This window comes from Colletotrichum lupini, chromosome 4, assembly GCF_023278565.1.
Source record: "Colletotrichum lupini chromosome 4, complete sequence".
NCBI classification, from domain to species: domain Eukaryota; kingdom Fungi; phylum Ascomycota; class Sordariomycetes; order Glomerellales; family Glomerellaceae; genus Colletotrichum; species Colletotrichum lupini.
The window spans coordinates 6,815,358-6,835,114 of record NC_064677.1 but is presented as its reverse complement, the minus strand read 5'-3'; the positions used below and the strand labels follow the sequence as shown (position 1 = coordinate 6,835,114).

The 19,757-nt window shown below is 54.2% G+C and overlaps 7 protein-coding genes across 7 annotated transcripts; 6 read left to right on the top strand and 1 right to left on the bottom strand.

The window, feature by feature from the left end:
* Nucleotides 1-1,503: 1,503 nt before the first annotated feature.
* On the top strand, nucleotides 1,504-4,955 carry CLUP02_09121 (TBC domain-containing protein; the record flags this gene model as incomplete). The annotated part of the gene is made up of 2 exons (XM_049288101.1): nucleotides 1,504-1,926; nucleotides 2,022-4,955. The coding sequence occupies 2 exons, from the start codon at nucleotides 1,504-1,506 to the stop codon at nucleotides 4,953-4,955; spliced, it is 3,357 nt and encodes a 1,118-aa protein (XP_049145245.1).
* Nucleotides 4,956-4,982: 27 nt separating this feature from the next.
* Nucleotides 4,983-5,185, top strand: CLUP02_09120 (uncharacterized protein; the record flags this gene model as incomplete). Its single annotated transcript, XM_049288100.1, has 2 exons — nucleotides 4,983-5,046; nucleotides 5,082-5,185. 2 exons carry the CDS (start codon nucleotides 4,983-4,985, stop codon nucleotides 5,183-5,185), a joined length of 168 nt encoding a protein of 55 aa, XP_049145244.1.
* A 550-nt stretch (nucleotides 5,186-5,735) lies between these two features.
* CLUP02_09119 (uncharacterized protein) lies at nucleotides 5,736-7,704 on the top strand (the record flags this gene model as incomplete). Its single annotated transcript, XM_049288099.1, has 7 exons — nucleotides 5,736-5,855; nucleotides 5,936-6,275; nucleotides 6,344-6,410; nucleotides 6,475-6,602; nucleotides 6,651-6,875; nucleotides 6,922-7,371; nucleotides 7,430-7,704. 7 exons carry the CDS (start codon nucleotides 5,736-5,738, stop codon nucleotides 7,702-7,704), a joined length of 1,605 nt encoding a protein of 534 aa, XP_049145243.1.
* A 113-nt stretch (nucleotides 7,705-7,817) lies between these two features.
* On the top strand, nucleotides 7,818-11,946 carry CLUP02_09118 (uncharacterized protein; the record flags this gene model as incomplete). Its single annotated transcript, XM_049288098.1, has 4 exons — nucleotides 7,818-8,156; nucleotides 8,555-8,632; nucleotides 9,450-10,827; nucleotides 10,880-11,946. 4 exons carry the CDS (start codon nucleotides 7,818-7,820, stop codon nucleotides 11,944-11,946), a joined length of 2,862 nt encoding a protein of 953 aa, XP_049145242.1.
* Nucleotides 11,947-14,023: 2,077 nt separating this feature from the next.
* Nucleotides 14,024-14,290, top strand: CLUP02_09117 (uncharacterized protein; the record flags this gene model as incomplete). Its single annotated transcript, XM_049288097.1, has 1 exon — nucleotides 14,024-14,290. One exon carries the CDS (start codon nucleotides 14,024-14,026, stop codon nucleotides 14,288-14,290), a length of 267 nt encoding a protein of 88 aa, XP_049145241.1.
* A 944-nt stretch (nucleotides 14,291-15,234) lies between these two features.
* Nucleotides 15,235-17,021, top strand: CLUP02_09116 (FAD/FMN-containing dehydrogenase; the record flags this gene model as incomplete). The annotated part of the gene is made up of 5 exons (XM_049288096.1): nucleotides 15,235-15,884; nucleotides 15,937-16,009; nucleotides 16,072-16,678; nucleotides 16,764-16,870; nucleotides 16,932-17,021. The coding sequence occupies 5 exons, from the start codon at nucleotides 15,235-15,237 to the stop codon at nucleotides 17,019-17,021; spliced, it is 1,527 nt and encodes a 508-aa protein (XP_049145240.1).
* Nucleotides 17,022-17,369: 348 nt separating this feature from the next.
* Nucleotides 17,370-19,304, bottom strand: CLUP02_09115 (RadP cytochrome P450 epoxidase; the record flags this gene model as incomplete). The annotated part of the gene is made up of 5 exons (XM_049288095.1): nucleotides 17,370-17,532; nucleotides 17,629-17,794; nucleotides 17,845-18,903; nucleotides 18,995-19,190; nucleotides 19,248-19,304. 5 exons carry the CDS (start codon nucleotides 19,302-19,304, stop codon nucleotides 17,370-17,372), a joined length of 1,641 nt encoding a protein of 546 aa, XP_049145239.1.
* Nucleotides 19,305-19,757: the final 453 nt, after the last annotated feature.

Sequence of the window (19,757 nt, the reverse complement as noted above, 5' to 3'; positions counted from 1 at the left end):
CCGATCAAGGAATAGAAGAGGATTTTCGTATCCATATGAGGCATCGCAGTCATGACCGGCGGTTGTTGTCTCTTCCTGTTGCCACAGTGCCCATATGCAAGTGAGATGCCGTGCCATCACAGAAAGAAGCAAGTCGAAAGACAAATGCAAATCGCAGCATGCTGCCCGACCTGAGATAGCTAACCAGGCTGTCAGAGCGCCCCCGTGAGCACCGACCAAAAGTCCTGGCCAGGACAATGACAGCATGGGGGAGTGTCTCAGCTCCTTGAGGAGCTAGCCGAGTTGGGCATGACACATGCTCGTGGATTGTCACTCTGGTGATGGGCCAATCTCACGTCACCTGAGCCAGACGATGCGTTCCCTTTCCCAGACTCATCTCACTTGTATCTCGTTTTGGTCATAGCCCAGCACTCGGGTTTTGTGTCGGACAGTTTGATGAGGCTCTTTGTTGTAGTGAAGGCCTTGGTGAGGGCCTTAGGGAAGGAAGTGACATCATCTCAACTTGATCTGGAGGGTCAACCAGACTGGAATGTCCAAGGTGGGATAAATGCCATCATATCCGTACGGCGGAAAAGGCAAGGCAGATCAAGGGGTTGCAAACCAAATGTGTGTATAGGTGTGTGTGACCTCTCGCTGAGTAAAGGGGGAAAAGAGGGAGTAGCCGGGTGAGTTTAATGGGTGAGATGAGAATGAGACTGACGGAAGAGGTGGAGTGCCATGACCTAAGAATGGTCGGCGCAGGCGGGTTGCAAATAAGGTGCAGAGGGGTTACCCCTCTGCAGGGGACTGCCGGGCTGCGAACCGCCCACGCCGCCCACTATGAGGTGCCTCCCGTGCAGTCCGATTAGGGGTAGCAAGCCTCTCACCTTGCCAGGTGAGGTAGGTTGCCAAGGTGCCTGACTGCCGTTCACGAGCACCTAAAGTCGCCCAGGTGGGAAGCGTTAGGGAGGTGGGAGGTAAGGTGTGAGTGGTGCAGGTGGGCTGCCACAGCTGCAGGTCACTAGCAGTTCAGATAGGGCAGACGGGCTCAGAAAAGGTAGGGCGGGTACGTACCGTGACCCTCTGGGCATGGACGGAATCCTTGGCGGGAAACCTCTCCAACTATCCACTGCATTGCATTCAGCTCCAGTCCCGACCTTTGGCCCGCAGCTGCTTACTGCTTCTCTCCCCATCAAATCATCCAACGAAATCCCACACACATACTCTCTCTCCGAACACCGAATCGAACAACTGCCTTTCAGTCTCGAGGCGTACTGATGCTTCAAGAACCATCCATTCATTTGCTGTGACGCCAAAGCTCCTTTCACTCCTTCGGCAGCCAGCACCTCGTTTTAGGCTCGAACCACCCTCACCCTTCCAAGTCTGCAAGCCGTCGACCAGAGCCGACCTTGCCTTACGCATCCCGCGAATCTGTATCCATCCGGCCCAAGCCGAGCCCTTCGATTCGCGCTCCCCTTACGATACCACTCCCCGACATGACCAGCTGAGTGCAACAGCATCAGGATGTTCACTCTATCCAGTCTCGTGCAGAAGGCACAGCAGTTGGTCGATCCGACCCAAGGGCTGAACCTGACCAACTCGGACAAGAACCCATCCAAGTCGTCGCTGTTCCAGAACCAGTTCCGCCTACCCAGTACCCAGACACCGCTATACGAGATCAATGCCGAGTTGACCATCCCGCCCGCCAATGCCACCTATGGAGGCAAGGACCACGATCGAGGCTACCACTACGCTGGCAAGCTACACCTGTCTGAAGGCTACATGTGCTTCTCCACTACCCCGTCCAGTTTCGTCCAGGGCGCCAGCACCTCAACAAGCTCTGCCTTCACTGGCCAAACACATGGCGGAGGCCCCAGTGGAAATGGCTTCACCTTTCCCCTCTGCGCCATCAGAAGGGTGGAGAGGTTGAACAGCCAGACATTCCAGGTAAGGTTGCTCCAAACCCCGGGTTGTGACATTGACAACAGTCCGTGCTCCATCCCCCGCAAGGCCATGAACTGACATGCTGCTCTACCACGTAGTTTGCCTTGGCGATTACCACATGGAATGGCATCAATCAGCAAGAGAAGAAGGACAAGGACAAGGAAGCCGTCCCCGACAAGGATAAGAAGGATGTTAAGGAACAGAGGATCACGATACACCTTGCCGGTACCCGCCAGGGCTGCGAGCGCTTCTGCGACGGCCTGAAAAAGGGACTGAGGGCCGGCGTTGGGAATGTTGGCAAATACAAAAAGGTCACCAGCGAGTGTTACTCCGAGTACCTCCTCCGATCCGACGACAAAAAGAATGCGAGCCCGCCCGACGCCGGCCTAGGCATGCTCTTCCGCTATCCTGGAGACCCAAAGAAGCTCCGCGACAGGGCCAAGATGCGTCTCTGGGCCGAATACTTGCGCGACAACGGGCGAAACATGACGCTCATCCGTCAGCCGACCTTCCACAAGCTCATCCGTGTTGGTTTGCCTAATCGATTGAGAGGTGAGACTTGGGAGTTGACGTCTGGATCAATCTACCTCCGACTCGAGCACCCGACACTGTACGCCGAAACACTAGCCAAGTACGAAGGCCAAGAGTCCCTCGCTATTGACGAGATCGAAAAGGATCTGAATCGAAGCTTGCCAGAGTATCCTGGGTTCCAGAGCCAAGAGGGCATCGGCCGTCTCCGCCGTGTGCTTACGGCTTACAGCTGGGTGAACCCGGATGTCGGATACTGCCAGGCCATGAACATTGTAGTAGCGGCATTGCTCATCTACATGTCGGAGACGCAGGCCTTCTTCCTACTGTCGTCCATGTGCGACAGGCTGGTACCAGGATACTACTCTACGACAATGTACGGAACTTTGTTGGACCAAAAGGTGTTTGAGTCACTAGTCGAGAAGACCATGCCTATCCTATGGGAACATCTGGTAAAGAGCGACGTACAACTTTCAGTCGTTTCACTGCCTTGGTTCTTGTCACTATACATCAACTCGATGCCCTTGGTTTTCGCCTTCCGAGTTCTGGACGTCTTCTTCGTCGAGGGACCGAAAGTTCTGTTCCAAATAGGACTCGCCATCTTGAGAATCAACGGCGAGGAGCTTTTGGATGCCACAGATGACGGCGCCTTCATCTCCATCCTCAAGGGCTACTTTGCTCGTCTCGACGAGTCGGCACACCCCAAGTCGGAGAACCCGAAGCTGCGCGCCGTGACCAAGTTCCAAGAGTTAATGGTGGTGGCATTCAAGGAATTCTCGGGTATCACCCACAGCAGTATTACGGACCTGCGGTTGAAGAACAAGGATGCCGTACTGAGCAACATTGAGAGTTTCGCAAAGAGAACAGCCCTCCGAAATTTGGGCCCCGACAGCAAACTCCTTGCCACGGAGGAGCTGGGCGCCTTGTACGATCGCTTCTATACAATCTTGTACGAGAGACAACAGCGAGAGAGCATTATTCAGCAGGAAAAACAACGTCGTGCAAAGAACGCACGGCCTAGAGCGCGAGATGTGTTTGAACCCAGCGATGAACACGTTGAAAAGGGGCGAGTGGCCCTTGGTGCTAGCACCAGTCTGATGGATTACGATGCGTTTAGAGAATTCCTCGCCAACATGGCAAAGTGGGCGATGTCCGACTCACCCACTACGCCGCGCCGCGATACATTCGCCGATAAGGACAGAAATGCCTACACAAGCCGTCGTCAAAATAACGGCCTCCTTTCCCCATGGGGGTCGGGCCCAGAACCTGCCGATCACGAGTTCATGCAGCAATTGTTCAAAAAATGGGATGTTAGCGGAGCCGGCGTGTTGACACTAGCTGATGTAGTGTCGGGCTTCGCCAGGATCAAGGGCAAGAAGGACATTATGGGAACGATTACGTATTTCTTTGAGCTTTACGACGATGATGGCGATGGTAAAGTTGACCGTGAGGGCATCTTACGTATTTCCGAAGCGCTCCTCTTCCTCTCAAGAAGAGGACTCGAGGGCACACTGAGCCCGAGTGCCTCTACGCTCACGCTCAGCACGCCGACTGGCCAAGGCAGTGAGCCAAGCCTGCCTGGTATCTCAACCAACGAAAGGTTCTTGGGCAGCGTCAGCGCATTCATTAGAAGATGCTTCGAATATGCCGATCCCGACCACCCCAACAACAAAATCCACGAAGAAGAAAAGGAAGAGCCCAAATCTACGGAGAACAGTGGGGCATTCGCCATCGGCGACGACGATGATGAAGATCTACTTGCCATGGATTCGCCTCCTGGTAGCCCAAGCAAAGCAAAGAAGTCGTCCTCGGACTCACTATCCTCGCCTCCTGGAGAGAAGCCTCCTGCCGCAGGGCAGTCACAACGACGTGTCTCAAAGGCGCAGTCAGAAGCGGCAAATGCTGCTTTGGACCCTGCGAACCCGTTGCACATGACGCTGCCAACGTTCCGCATGGTCGTTCTCGCCGATGAACTTCTTGAGCAATTCTTTGAGTCATCTTTCCCGACCTCTTTCCACCTTATCGAGGGTCTACCAACAGTGTCAACACCCACATCAACCCTTACTACCTTTTCCAGTCTCAACTTTGGACGTGCACCCGTCGCAGCTCTCAATCCTGCGGCTCAAGGGGCCACCCGTGGTCTACGTGGTGTACTAGACAACATCGTCACGGACGGAATGCGTGTGGCTGCAGAAGTTCGTCGGAGGATGGAGGAGGCTCAGAAGGAGCTGGAGAAGAACGCCGTGCCTGGGCAACAAAGAGATGTCGAAGACGAAGAGGACGATGCGGACATTGGAGTCGAAATCGGCATCAGGAAAGGCACGGCCAGCGGAAGCGCGGACATTGAGAGACGGAGTGTACGGAGCGAAGACCGTGACCTTCTCGACGGGGCAGACGCCGAGGCTGGGGCCAACGGTAGCGGCAAGGAAGGACAGCTCGTGGACATTGAGCCTACAAACCGGAGCGAGACGAATGCCAAGGGTGTCGTTGAATTTGAGGGCTGATCGACGTCTCTACGCATGTACGCAAGCATGCAAGCACGCAAGAACCACGGCTTGCGTGATCCGTTGAGGGTTCGCTCCGCCCGACAAGCAGGTGGGTACGGCCACAGCCCACATGGCGGGTTTGAGGCACGCAAGGAGCGGCAGTTATCAGGAAGCTTTGGGAGGAATGCTGCGAAATTGGGGAGGACGGATGCGGCACGAAATCGCTCTGTAGCGAGGAGGAAGGATAGGCGATGCTTTCCCTCTAGTTCGTGGGAGAAGGTATTTGTGGGAATTAGGACTATACCTGTCGACGTCTTATCACGGGATTCACGTTTGGGATTGTATTGCCTCTGGGGCTAGAAGAAATGGTCACTCAAGACAAGCAGGATGTTGTCCATTGAGGCCTGGGTGTACCAGTGCATCCGTCCTGTGCCAGGCGCCCATTTCAGACCTGGCAAAGCATTATATTGACTGAGATTATCGCCGTGAGCCGTTGCTGATACTGACAGAATCAGTTGAAACGTCTGGATGTCGTAGCATACGTAGTACAATAACGGGCGCCTCCTCCCTTGCTCGGTTTCGAAATTGGCGGTCATCGACAGGGTCTGGCACGGAATTGAGGGTGGCACAAAGGTTTCCCAGAACGGCAGATGAGAGTCGACGATCCGCAACGCCATCTGCATGGCTGGAGAGGCACTAGGATACCCGGTATCAAGTTCCTCTTGAAGTCTGTGATCGTTTGCAATCAAACTTTGGCATTGAGGGGCGTGGGCAACATGGAGCTCTTATGCATCATCGATGTGGGTGAACGAGCCCGTGGAAGAACAGCATGCATGGACGGCAGTTGACTTTCAGCCTAGGAACTTGGATGGCACAGGATGGAGGGGAGAGGAGGGAAAGGGAAAGATGGTCAGTCAGGTCAGTGTTATCATGTCTTGGCGGTGACATTTGCGTGTAGAGGCTAACGATACCTTAGTCTGAATATCTAAGGTAGGTAGAGTGATAAGGCGAGGGAGAAGGTGTTTCCAACCAAGGAGGAAGAAGCAACGCCGAAGCAACGTGGCTTATGCAGGGAGAAGACGAGGCATGTATTCCTTCCGCTCCTTGCAAAGGCGAAAAGGTGCCATTGGACCCTTTCTTTCCCTCTTGGCCTTAAACGGGAAGAGGCTAAAATGCTCCAAGTTCTCAACTCCCACCAAGAGCCACCAGTTGTCGGCGCCTCTCGCATATCCCTCAACTCGTCGCCACCCAACACCGTCACTCCACATTCCAATATCACGACGCCTTGCATTTCCTTGGACAACCAGTTTCCAGGAGTCTGGAATTCCTCGACTCATGGTATGCCGGCGGAGTATCCCGTCCGTTCCGTTCTCTTCTTTTCTGCCGTCTCTGCTTGCGTCTTCCAGGTTTCTTTTCACGTGTCCCGGCCTCCACTTCACCCGCTCTGAGTCTGCACGACATGGCCACATGTTTGTGTGACCACGGATATCCCCCCATCTTCGGTCACAACCCTTGTCTTGACGCCCTGTCGTACAAGTGTTTTTGACCCGGGGACTCGGGAGCCGTTGGTTGCACAGGGACAACCACTATCGTCGAATATGGATGCCGTGCTGAAGGGTCTTGTCCTCGCAAGACTTCTCTGCTCAATATTCTCACGAGACATTGGTTTCCCTTTTCTCGAGGCAAGCATAGCTATGCTCACACTATACATAGGCATACACATACGTACATACATTCACCGACGGGTTATCTGCTGCGTTGGTCCACGGCAAACTGTGTGGGCACGTAACGCATCCACCGTAAAGACCGCTATGCCTCCTCCGTCCCTCGATCAACGACGGCTCGTTTCCCCCTCTACATTCCGCACGTTGCACAGCCAAGCTTCTCGTCTCGCGCTCCAGTGTTTCTTGTCGCCGTTGCACAAGAACGTAGAGGAAAGTATGGCGGTCGGCCGGCATTCCCTTAGTCCTCCCACACATCCTAGCTTCCACACCAACGACAATTTCTGCTAACAGGGCGGGGGCAATAGACTACACCAAGAGAGGTCATCGCCGTTCTCGAAAACGTGCTTCGCAGCATTGCAACAAGCGGCCCCCGTTAAATTGTCCGAATTCAGCCGCAGGAGATAGTCCCCGCTACGGCCATGAGGGAAGAATGATGAATGGAAATGTGAAAAGTGGCCACGGCTCTTGCGAGACATCGCCAGACCATCCGGTTTCCTGGCTCCAGAGTCCCATTGCTCGCCAACGCCTCTTCGCCCTTTCGCCTCTCTCTTCCATGTCGACTCAGGAGTGTGAGGGGCGGCCGTCCAAGAGGCAAGCCAGGCCAGACACCCACATACGTCGACCCGTATTGCATGAGAGGAATGACTGGCGTTCAGGGGAAAAGCATCGCATACGGCTGGACCTGAGAATCGTCATTTCAAACATTCCAGGTTCCTGGGAACGAGCCCATGCTCTCACTCTCTCTCTCACTCACCCGGCAGCCCTAAGGTGGGAAGGGAGGTGGGACATCCAATGCCGCTCATATCGATGGAAGTGGGCAAGAGGCGACAGGAACAGCATTCTTGGTCCTCACGACGAGAAGCTTTCAAATACAGCCAAGATTCTCCTCCCAGATTGTCGGTTTTCCTCCTTCTCTCCACCGCGCTTCGACTCACACTCGCTTCTCCTTTTCGTCCGTCTCAACCTGGTTCTTCTCCCGGGGGCAAGTTGGGCAGTCATTCGTTCTTGTTGCTTGGTTCTTGCTTGCGCCTGTCACTCTCTAGAGGGGCTGACATCCCTTTCGTCTTAATACTCCCCCTCTCCACCTCCAGTCTCAACTTTTGCCTTTTGTGGCTCGCTATAGTTTTTCAGTCGTCCTTCAAAGACTCCGGACAAGATGGGTTGGATGAAGCAGGCGGCCGTTTTGGCCGCGCTGTCCCTGGCCGGTGTCGGTCACGCCGCGATCACCCCCGCCAACGGCAATTGTTTCCCTCCAGGAACGCAAACCGCCACGACCTCGGTCATCTCGCAGATGACACAGGAAAAGTGTAACACCTTCTGCCAGGGTTACACCGTGTTCGGTATCTACGAGTCGGCCGCCAACGTGTTCACCTGTGGCTGTGGTGGCACCCCTTCGGTCGCAACTACCTCGGATAGCAACTGTAACACGCTCTGCCCTGGTGATAGCACTTCAACTGAGAACTGCGGTGGTACGGCTGGTGAAATCCACTTCAACGTAGTCGCCAGCACCACCACCACCACCTCTACCACATCTACCACATCTACCTCTTCCAGCTCTTCCTCTACCAGCCTGACCACCACTACCACTACCACTACCACTTCCTCCTCTTCGTCGTCTTCATCCTCCTCCTCGTCTTCATCCTCCTCCTCGTCTTCATCCTCCTCCTCGTCTTCGTCCTCGACGACGACTACCACTACTACTAGCCCCACGTCGACCTCTACGACTTCGACGTCTTCTACTAGCAGTGGCACGACCACGACAACGTCGTCAAGCAGCTCCAGCAGCACTGGAACCACTACTAGCCCGACGTCGACAACCTCTTCGTCCTCTAGCAGCTCCAGCACTGGCACCTCGAGCCACTCGACCACCACGAGCATCACTTCCACTGCTAGCGCCTCGTCCAACTCAACTACTACATCCTCATCCAGCAGCTCCAGCAGCTCCAGCAGCTCCAGCGGCTCCAGCAGTTTGTCGACTACGACTACCTCGCCTACTAGCAGCGGAAGTGCCACCTCCACTGGCTCATCTGCTTCTTCCAGCTCGAGCAGCTCCCAGAGCGATACCTCCAGTCACTCCTCGACAAGCACCACTGCCGCAACTTCTTCCTCGACTGGAACGAGCTCCGCCCCTGGTACGCTGAGCACCAGCGGCTCTTCCAGCAGCTTGTCGTCATCTTTGTCGACCTCTGCTGCCGGCACCTCGAGCTCCGCTTCTACCACTGCTGCTGGTTCTAGCACGTCGACCACTGCTGCCGCCAGCTCTTCGTCTTCCGTTGCTGCTTCCAGCTCGTCATCTTCCGTTGCTGCTGCCAGCTCATCCTCCTCGGTTGCCTCTGTCGCCAGCTCTTCGTCTTCCGTGGCTGCCGCCAGCTCATCTTCATCCGTTGCCGCCGCCAGCTCGTCCTCCTCCGTTGCCGCCGCCAGCTCGTCCTCCTCCGTTGCCGCCGCCAGCTCGTCGTCCTCCGTTGCGGCTGCCAGCTCCTCTTCTGCCGCTGCTGCTAGCTCTTCGTCCTCCGTTGCTGCTGCCAGCTCCTCTTCTGCCGCTGCCGCTAGCTCTTCTGCTGCCCCTGCTAGCTCTTCGTCTGCTGCCGCCGCCAGCTCATCCTCTGCTGCCGCTGCTAGCTCTTCCGCTGCGCCTGCCAGTTCTTCGGCACCTGCTCCGTCCTCGACTGCTGCTCCTTCCTCGTCGGATGCCCCTGCTTCATCAGCTGCCCCAACCACATCTGCGGCTGAGCCTGGCCAGTCTTCTATCGCTGTCCTCAGCCCTGATCCGGTGCCTTTCTCGAAGGCTCTCGAGATCCAGCCCGGCGAAGCTGTTGTCGTTGACATTCCCAACACGAGCGGTAACGCGGAGAGGTTTGTTGTCCAGTCACAGGGATGCAGAGGTGTTCCCGCTGGAGAGTCGCCCTTCGAGAACACTGTCAACCCTCCCGATGCTTCTACCGCCCCTGCCTGCGCGGTTGCTTGCGCTTCCCAGTCCCTGCCCTACACTACTGTCATTAGAGGCCAATGCTTCTGCGGTTCTGTTCTCAGAACTTTGCCTCTCATTCCTGCTGATCAATGCGCTGCCGCTGCGAGCAGCCGTCGTCGCAGCGCCCTCAGACGCCAGGCTGGTACTGTTGATCCCGCCATGATCCTCAGTGTGACACCTGCCAGCCAGGTTGCTCTTGCTGCTGCCTCGACTACTTTGAGCTCATCCAGCGTTCCCTCTGCCGTGGTCAACACTGACACGAACATCCAGTTCGTCCCTACCAACACTGGAACGTCCGTCGCCAGCGCCAGCTCCACCGCCTCTTCCGGAACTTCCACTGGTACGGTCTCCGGCACGACCTCTGGAACGGTCTCTGCCTCCAACTCTGCCTCCAACTCTGCCTCCAACTCTGCCTCCAACTCTGCTTCCAACTCTGTCACCAGCGCCGCCGCGGCTTCTGCGACCGACTTCATCCTCGCCATTGTCGGCGGAAGAGCACCTACCAGCTCCTCAAGCTCTTCCAGCACTGCCACATCGTCCTCAAGCTCTTCTACTCGCAGCAGCAGCAGCAGCGGCAGCAGCAGTTCCACTGGCTCAAGCTCCTCTGGTACTTCTTCTAGCAGCAGCTCTTCTGGCAGCTCCTCGGGCAGCACCTCTTCTGGATCTACCTCTACTGGCTCCAGCTCCAGCTCTTCTGGATCAACCACCTCTGCTAGTACTACGGATACTTCTACCAGCTTGTCCATTACCAGCTCTGCTTCCACCAGCAGCTCTACTAGCGCACCGTTCTCGAACTCCACCACTGCCCTTACCATGAAGAAGCGTGGCCCTATCATGGCGCACCTCATGAACCGCCAGAGCGGCGGAACCACCTACGTCGGTACCACTGGTCAGACCAACCCTACCAACTGCAACCAGGCTGCTGTATTCAGAATCGGCGCTTCTGGCACCCTTACTGTTGATGGCGTCGCCCTCAGTGTCAACCCTAACACGCCTTTCATTGCTCTGCGCTCCGGCAGCACCGGATCGATCACCGCGACTTTCACCCTTAACAACGGTGTCTTCGTATGGTCCAACTCAGCCTTCTCTGGGGGACAGGCCGGCTTCTGCCAGGACAACAGCGGTCAAGTTTACGCTACCTTCGGAACCACCGTCCCGCCCAACTGTACTCCGGTCACCCTGAGCGCTACTCCTCGTAAGTCAAGCCGCACACGCCTGACGATCTTGCTTTTAACACTCTCTACTAGGTTCTTCCTGCACGGCCAGCGGCAGCACTACCAGCCTCCCCGCATCCACCGCCGCTACCAACTCTGCCACAACCACTCCCGCCGGTGTTTCTACCACCTCTACCGCCAACCCTGGATCGACCGCTTCCTCCAGCCTTACCACCACCCGCTCTGGAAGTGGCACGACTACCCCCGCTGGTTCCACTACCGCTCCTACCGGTGGCTCTACCTTCGTCAGCGGTGGCTCGACCTTCGTCACTGGCGGTTCAACTGTTGTCTCTGGTGGCTCTACCATCGTCTCGGGCAGCTCCACGTTCGTTTCCGGCGGCTCTACCTTCGTTACCGGAGGTTCTACCGTTGTCACTGGTGGATCTACCATCGTCAGCCCTACCACTGGTCCTGCCGGCGGCTCGACGACTGACAGCACCGCTGCTGCAGCCACCTCCAGCATTGCTCCCAACCCTGTCGCTGTTGATGGCTTCTCTCTCTTGGGATGCTTCGCCTCGTCCAGCAACTTCCCCTCCTTTGTTCTGGCCTTGTCTGACCCGTTGTTGACCCTCGAGAAGTGTACCGCTGCTTGCCCCGCCAGCTCCAGACTTGCTGGTTTGTTTGGTACCGACTGCTACTGTGGTGACATCATCGACAACACTCTCACCATCCTCGTTCCCGAGGCCCAGTGCAACACTATCTGCCCCGGTAACCCTCTCCAACGCTGCGGTGGTCGCGCCTCTTCCGTCCGTCTGGCCCGTCGCCAGATCCCGACTGATGTCCGTCTTACCGTCTACGTCCGTCTTGACGTCTCCCCACCGGTTGTCTCCACTGTCACCAGCATCAGCGTCAGCACCGGCGCCGGCACCACCGCGTCCGTCACCGTCGTCAACACCATCACCGAGCCTGGTACCACCATCACTGGTGCGCCGGTTCCCACCAGCACTGGCCCCAACATTGCAGGCACCCTTACTCTGCCCCCCGGTCTGTACACGGCTGGCGCTCCTCTGCCTGGTGGCGAGGTTTGCTACGTCGTCACCCGATCCTGGTTCATCGGACAGACGTCGCTGCTCCCTGCCTTGCCCACGGCTACCGTCTGAGCGTGACTTTTCCAGCATCAAATCACGAAGTCATTGGCATAAGATACATGTACGGTTCACATATAGACTAGGGAGTTGTTTCCCGCAGCTTATGGGATTTGTGTGAAATTTGTTTCTAACTAGCATGGGGGAAAGAGAACAGTTACGACTTGTACGAACTGTATCACTGGGTAATGTAGGAGATGTTTTGTAGTTTATTTTGTCTTCTTTTGTCGGACTTGGTTTAGGAGAATAGATGATTTAGGACTCAAATATTTGATCATGCCGCTGTCCACTTCCAATCTTTGTGTAACTGCCACGTATAAGCCAATGAGTTCATTCTATTCTTCATTTCCTCCAAAGCTGTCCCCTTCGCCTTTTCTTGGTCTATTATCTTGTTTTTGAGATGTTGTCACCACGGTGATGAGTTTCCCGCCAGTGTTGCATCTCGGGAACGTATTGACACCATCCGAATGCACGGGGCATGGAAATGTCTCGACGAAGGTACTCCAAATCAACCATTTTCCTCTGGGTTGCCGAGGTCCATGGTTCGGTCGTAAAAGTTGAGGGAATGCCGCGTCATTTGTTGTTCTGGTGTACGTCAATTATCAGAGGGGTGCGGCATGTGATGTTGCGTGGTCCACTGCGCGTGGTTTGGATTTTAGGTATCAATGTTTCTGAAGATGCTAATCTGTTGAGAACTGCACATGGTCGAGCATGCAGGACTTGATGTCCTGTTGGGGAAAGTAGGTAGCGTTTTTCTCAATCCTGCCGTCTTCTGGTCCTCCCCGGCCCAGTTGGAACGAGAAGGTAGATAAACATATCTGAACTGCGAAGTTGTGGTTTGGGAAAACAGCCATATCGCATCTGATGTCTACTTGGACTGAATATGTCTTTGTTGTTGACCATGGAGGGGGCGAAAGGTCACTCACAGAATATATAAGATAAGGGCTTTTGGGAGAGAGAATCTGGTCGTTCTGTTCTCTGTATTGAAGTGCTCGTTGCTAGTTTTGGAGCATTCTATTCAAAATCCCTACGCCGAAACTAGAATAGAGTGCAGAAGGATGATAGGTGGCCGATTTTGTAAAGTTCAGGTGTCGTGAGTCTTTACGTAGGAACACATCGTACCGCGGGACTCCAATACAAATCGAGCAAAGCACTTGAGCTTCAAAAGCTTCTTCATTGCCTGCCGTCTTGAAAAGGCTCTCTCTTGTAAAAGAAGGTGGTGTTTGTTTGCTCCTCCCTCATACCGCCCTCACTGACGGATGACTTTGTGATCTTTCTGTGGCGGGTTTGTTCATTTGGTTATAGGGTGTCCCCGCCTAAGTAAGTAAAGAACAAATCTGGAACCACACGGCCTTGACGTAGAGTACGGGAAAGGGATAATCTGGCGAGGCTTAGTGCACGTCGTCGGTCACATGATCAAGACGCGTTTACCTAGGTCTTGATCCTGGAATAATGGAGTTGCTGGCTTTCTATACATATCAAGATAGTGAGTACGGAGTTTTCTACTAGGATGATGTCTTCGGGCAGGTGGGAGTGTGTGTAAGTGTACATCTTTGTAATGTAAATTTCGGCGGCGGAACTTAGTATACCTACTAAATAAGCCGAGGCTAGAGACGAAATGTAAACACTCTTTACCAACATTGACTTTCTTTACGATATCTGAGAAACACGCACTGGCGTTCAAGTTATGCTCCTTGATTTCTGGATTAATGGTGCTTGAACTCGCTCACAAGTTAAGTTTATTAGCATATTCAAAGTAAATAGTAGTGTTCTTTGCTAGCGCCAGGGTATTCTATTGACTATACTTTGAGAATACAAAGGAGTATAGAAAGATGGTGAAGTCTATGATGTGGAATCTAACTATATCTCGGTGAATGTTGACTATTTCACCAAGTTTGGTGTCCTTGCTCTGTCCAAGGATGCATCACCAGAAATGGTCCACCTAGCCTGTCAAAGGACGACAAGTTTCGTCTCGGAGTGGCCCAATAGAATGGATTTAGGTAAACATTCATATCTCCATGGCGACCTTAAGCAGGAGGGAAGAGATGTCATTAAGGCGGCTTGAGGTGTGCCTGACCACAAATGAACCGTCATGCTAGGTTCATCTATTGCTTGGCTGTTCTTGGGTTTCTCCTGCGCCATTTATATTCCTTTGCGCTTCATGAAGCTTTTAATTGCATGTACGAGCTACATCAGTGAGAGGGCCAGCCTTATTCCTCGCCCCGATCTCAAAATAGCTACTAGGTTGGCTTCGAGTGCTGGAATCAAGCCGTCCAGTTGGTATCGAGATACAGTACTAGAATGGGAATTGCCTCTGGGTTACATTTGGTGCCCAATTTGTTTTGCCTCACGGGAGTGATTCGGCCGGTGACTGCCCCGCTTCTCCGATCCGACTTCCCCGCTCCGAGCAGGTCAGTCCGTCCGGACGAGACGGTCAGCCCACCAATCACCAACCACACCCTCCACCCTGCCCCTTGCACATCACTACTCAACTGTACTAGCCGTCAGATGCCAGACTATATGCATAAAAAGCCAAAGCTGACTCCAGATCTACTAGTCCATCAGACGATGATGGCAGAATACTTGATAGCTGGCTTTGCCCAAGGCCGGCACCTCCTCTTCAACTTCCCCTTGGCAGGTCCCCTCCCTTTGCGGCGTCGCATCCGCTGTGCCGCTGTCGCCCCGCACACTCTCTTCCCTGCGCATCACACGGACATGCGCAGACGAGGAGAAATGAAGATCTCCGTCTCTACCGTCGCTATTCCGAGCCTTCCCCGCGTTCTCTGCTGTTACCTTCCCGGTACCCCAACGGGCCTATTGGGTTACATTACATATCGGGCCATGTCTCTGATCGGGATCTGTCACCGTCTTGGCTTCCCTTCTTTTGACGTTCCTACTTCCTGATATGGTACGCGAGAAGCTTTCCCATCGATGTGGTGTAACTGCGATACAACTCTATGTTCCTGGCCTGGTGATCTGGGTGTCCTAGGTGACGTTGGACCTGCCGTTGAACCAGGTTTTTCATTGAGAGAAGTGACTCTTTCCCGGCATCACATGAAAGCTTGTTCGAGGTCCGCGGCATTTGTTCTGATGGAGAGTTTGGGTGTGCAGTCTATCATTCCATATGTAGATGTAACAGTGTAGAGAGTGATGAAGAGGTTGTTGTTATTATAAGTAAACGACAGGTTCATCCCATCTCACGAGCAAGTTCCTAATCTCTCGTACCCCTTGCCAAGTACCAGAAGCTTGTGCTCTCTTATTCCTTGCCTCCAACACGGGCCGATCAAGGTCCCCCTGACGACGATGCCGTCTCTACGCCCCCTCCCCCTCCTGGCGATGCTGCTCGCATCGACCGCCGTCACCGCAGCCCCCTACAACACCTTTGACGGCCCAGGCTTCCCCGCTTGCAACGACGTCGCCGCAGTCCACAACGCAACCAGCGTATCCGACATCCAATCCCTCGTCAAGGACGCCATCGCCTCGGGCCAGAAGGTCCGCGCCTCGGGTAAGGGTCACATGTGGTACGACACAATGTGCTCCGACGACGCCAACACGGTCATCATCCGCACCGAGGACGTCAACGGCATCTCCGAGTTTGATCTCGAGGGCGGAAGCGTAGTCATCGAGGCCGGCGTGACGTTCTTGCAGCTTGCCGAGTACCTCCATGCCCGTGGCGCATCGGCGGGATACACGCTTGTGAATTGGAACATCACGCTGGCGGGTTGTGTTGCTATGGGAGCGCATCGGTCCTCGATTCGTGAGGATTCCATGGTTGCGGCGGGCGTGCTGGAGTTGGATATTATTGATGGGAATGGGGAGCTGAGGCACCTTGTGAGAGACAATAATGACGATACGTGGCTGGCTGCGTCGACTTCTCTTGGGTTGTTGGGTGTCATTGTGCGGATGAAGTTTAAGATCTACCCCGACTTCAAGGTTTATGCTCAGCAGAAGACGTGAGTTCGTCGAAGCTGGTGTAGTTTGACTAAGCTAACGATGAGAGAAAAGGCTCGAGGAAAGCGAGGTTCTAGACGGCGACATCTACGGCATGATTGCGCCTTACGCGACAGCAAACTTCTGGGTACGTTTACTTCACACTCCCTTCCCCTAAGGAACCCCCCATGGACTAATAACCCCACGCAGTGGTGGCCCTACAAGCGCAAATTCCACCACCGCTACTACGACGTCGTCCCCACAAACACCTCGGACCAGCAAGGCTTCCAAAACACCTTCTCCGTCACCGACCTCGAGGGCACTACGGCCCGCACCCTCCTCGACAGCGGCCGCTACCTCCCGACCTCCAACATGCTCGCCGAAGAAATCTTCTTCGGCCTCTGGTCGAAGCCCAATTTCCGCGAAAAGACGACGAACCAGCCCATCGAGGAGTGGCCCGTCTACGGCTGGAACTACGACGTGCTCATCGGCGGGCTGTACCCGGACCAGAGGCCGCTGTGGGAGGTCGGGGTCCAGGGGTACACGCTCGAGCTGGCGTTCCCGATCACGCAGGCGAATGCCATGTTGAAGCGCGTGAGGGCGTTGTTCGATGATGAGGCGAAGAAGTTGATCGTCATGACGTCGACGTACCGGAGCGGGATTAACATCAAGTTTGGCAGGCCTTACTTTGATCTGCTGGGGCAGGTTACGTATGGGACTGCTGACGGGGCGGATTGGAGTAAGGGGGTGATTATGCTTGATTTCCCGACGTTCAGACCGACTGTTGGCGATCACAGCAGGTTCAACGAGCCTTTCTGTGAGTGCATTTCCCGGCGAGATGCTCAATGCACCACCGCTTCTCGATGAAGGAGGGATATAAACTGACTTGTTTTTGTTGCTAGATCACAACTTGGCCAAGGTCCTCATTGACGAGTTCCCCTGCCGCCCTCACTGGACCAAGAATACCCGCGAGGTCTTTGCCCAGGCCGCGAAGAACATCGACCCCGATGTAAGTTCTGGTGCCACGCCGTTCGATGTAGAAGTGATGGTTTGCTGACAAGGGATTGTAGCACATTGCCCGTTTCAAGGCCGTCAGAGAGAAGTTTGACCCGAACGGAATGTTCAAGAGCGTTGTCGGTGAAGCCATTGGAGTTTACTGAATCGATAGAATTACAGAAACATTATCGGGTAGTTTTTCATTTCATTGTACATACTTTCTCATTAGGCAATATAACACATTATTGGGGGAATCTGTGACTCAGAATCTCACCGAAATATACGATGTAAATAACGAGTTTCCATCGCTAGTAGACTCTGTGCTTTTTTGGTCACAGCTTTTACTTTTGACGATAGGCGCTTGGTGTGTCGCCATACGATGTATCGGTTTTCGAAAGCATCTTTCACATTTCAACTCAGGCTTTGGTATATGTATACCCTTGATAAACAAAACAAGATAATCCATACCGTGTTCTACCCTCACCTCCTACACGATGAGAACAGCACATCTTTCATCCACCCCTCTGGACAGGCTTCAGCTTCACCACCAACGGCCCCTTCTCCCACGTAATATAATTCCTCTGCACAACCCACGACTCCATACCGGGGCAGAGCGCCAGATCATAGTGCCACAGCGTCTTGGCCAGCAGCAGACGCAGCTCCATCCACGCAAGACTAGACCAAAGCACACACAAGGCTCTTCGTCAGCGAACGGAAGGACAAAATATACAAGTGGCAAAAGTAGGGTGCTAGTAGTCGGTGGTAACTCACTTTTTGCCCAGACAGTTCCTCGGCCCATACGAAAACGGCTCGTGTACGTCCCTCTTGTCACCCTTCCACTCCGGCGCATCCATATGGATCCACCGCTCCGGGACGAACGCGTTCGGCCGGGCCCAGTTCTCCGGGTTCGTGAAGGCCGAGTAGGGGTTGACGGATACTAGAGTCTGCCATCTCACTGTAAGCTTCCACTTAAACTTCCCAGCTCACCAAACAGCATTATCTTCATCCCGTAACTATGCAACAGGGGAAGACACAAAGGAATAAACAAGGGTCCAGAACGTACGCCCTCCGGAATATACTCCCCGCAAACCTCCGCCCCTCCCCGCGGCACGATCCTCGGCATCCCCGCCCCGCCGGGGTTATACAACCTCAACCCCTCCATCAGCACCGCGGTCAAATACTCTAACCGCACAAGCCCGTCGACGCAAATATCCTCCGTCCTCGCAAACGCGGCCCGGATCTCCCTCGTCAAAATATCGTATACCCGCGGGTTCCGCAGCAGGTAGTACGTCGTGCCGGACAACACCGTCCCCGACGTCTCCGTCCCGGCGACCATGAACATGGCCGCGTTGGCGTGCATTTCCTCATTCGATAGACCTTTCTCCATACCCTTTGTTCTATCATCGTCGCTGCTGTCGCCGTCGTTGTGCTTGAGTACAAAACTCCAAATATCAGGCTTCGGATGCGCTTGTCCCTCCCTCAACCGCCGATCGACGAGCCGGCCCGCAAAGTCGGTATGCTCCTGCGCCTTCTTCTTCAGCGGCGCAGACGTAACCGCCTGAACAAGCGGTCCCAGGACCGGAATCTCAAGGAAGACGAGCCCGTAGATGACAAACTTGAGACCCGCGAAGACGTTGCGCACCCAGGGCGTGTAATCGCCCCTCTTGAGAAGCAGAAGCGGTTCGCCAAAGGTCAGGTCAGCCATGATGTCGAACGTGGCAAAGTTGTACAAATCTACAATGTTGACGGATCCGAATGCCTCATCCTCACCCTCGCCGCCGTGCGCTCGCCGGCGCTGACGCTCACGCTGGGCGAGCGAGCCCATCGCCTCGACCATCTGGTCGGCGTAGTCCACCAGCAAGGACTCCTGCGCCTTGAGCGCCGTGTTGGAAAAGGCGTGCGTGAAGATGCGGCGCTGGCGGGTGTGGTCTTGCGGTCTCGTCGTGACGAGGCTGTCGCGGCCGAAATTCTCGCCGCCGAAGAAGCGTATGTCTTTTGCCATTTCGGATTTGAGCGGGCGGCCTAGGATGTCTTTCCATGCTTGCGCTGTTTATGCGTGTTAGTATTGTGAACTGTTGATCCGGAGTGAATCATCGGGAGGGGGAGGAAAAGATGAGGTGAGGTGCGGTGACTGTACGTTGAATGTAGGATAACTCGTTGGGAGCTACGCGAACGGCGCCAGAGTAGGTCTCGTGGATTTCGCGGGCTTTGACGGCGTATCTGCCTGTCAGGAGGTAGATGTTCTTCGGCACCGGACTGAAGCGCCACAGGAATGGTCCTGGGTAGCGACGAAGCGGGTGGAAGTAGAGATTGTAGATGCCGAGTAAAAAGTACTATAACACCTGGTCAGCGTGAGAGCTTTCTTAAACGTGGGCATTCAAAAGGCAAACATATGTAATCGTGATCTCAACAATGTACAACACAATAGATCCGTAATTGAGGGCCATGTTTGCTAGATATGATTTGGCTCAGTTGACTTGCAGCTACTGAAATGGAGTGCATGAAGCTATCGAGCATTGGAGCACCTTCACAGCTGTCATTATCTAAGAACCCATTGGAACGAATACGAATTCGATGGGATGGTCGAAGGGGCAAACACCACCCGTTTGCCTCATTAGGTGAACTCAAACGTCACTGCGCCAGGATGCTACTGACAGCCACGTTGTATGTAGTAGCATCTCACTCGAAACTTAAACCGCGTTATTGGTTTCATGGATACGTTTGTCGGCACTTTTTTTTTTTTTTTTTTTTTTTTTTTTTTTTTTTTTTTTTTTTTTTTTTTTTTTTTTTTTTTTTTTTTTTTTTTTTTTTTTTTTTTTTTTTTTTTTTTTTTTTTTTTTTTTGACAGCTTGGCATCCATTCAATCGCTTGTCCTCGCCCGATTGAATCGTGATCAGAGG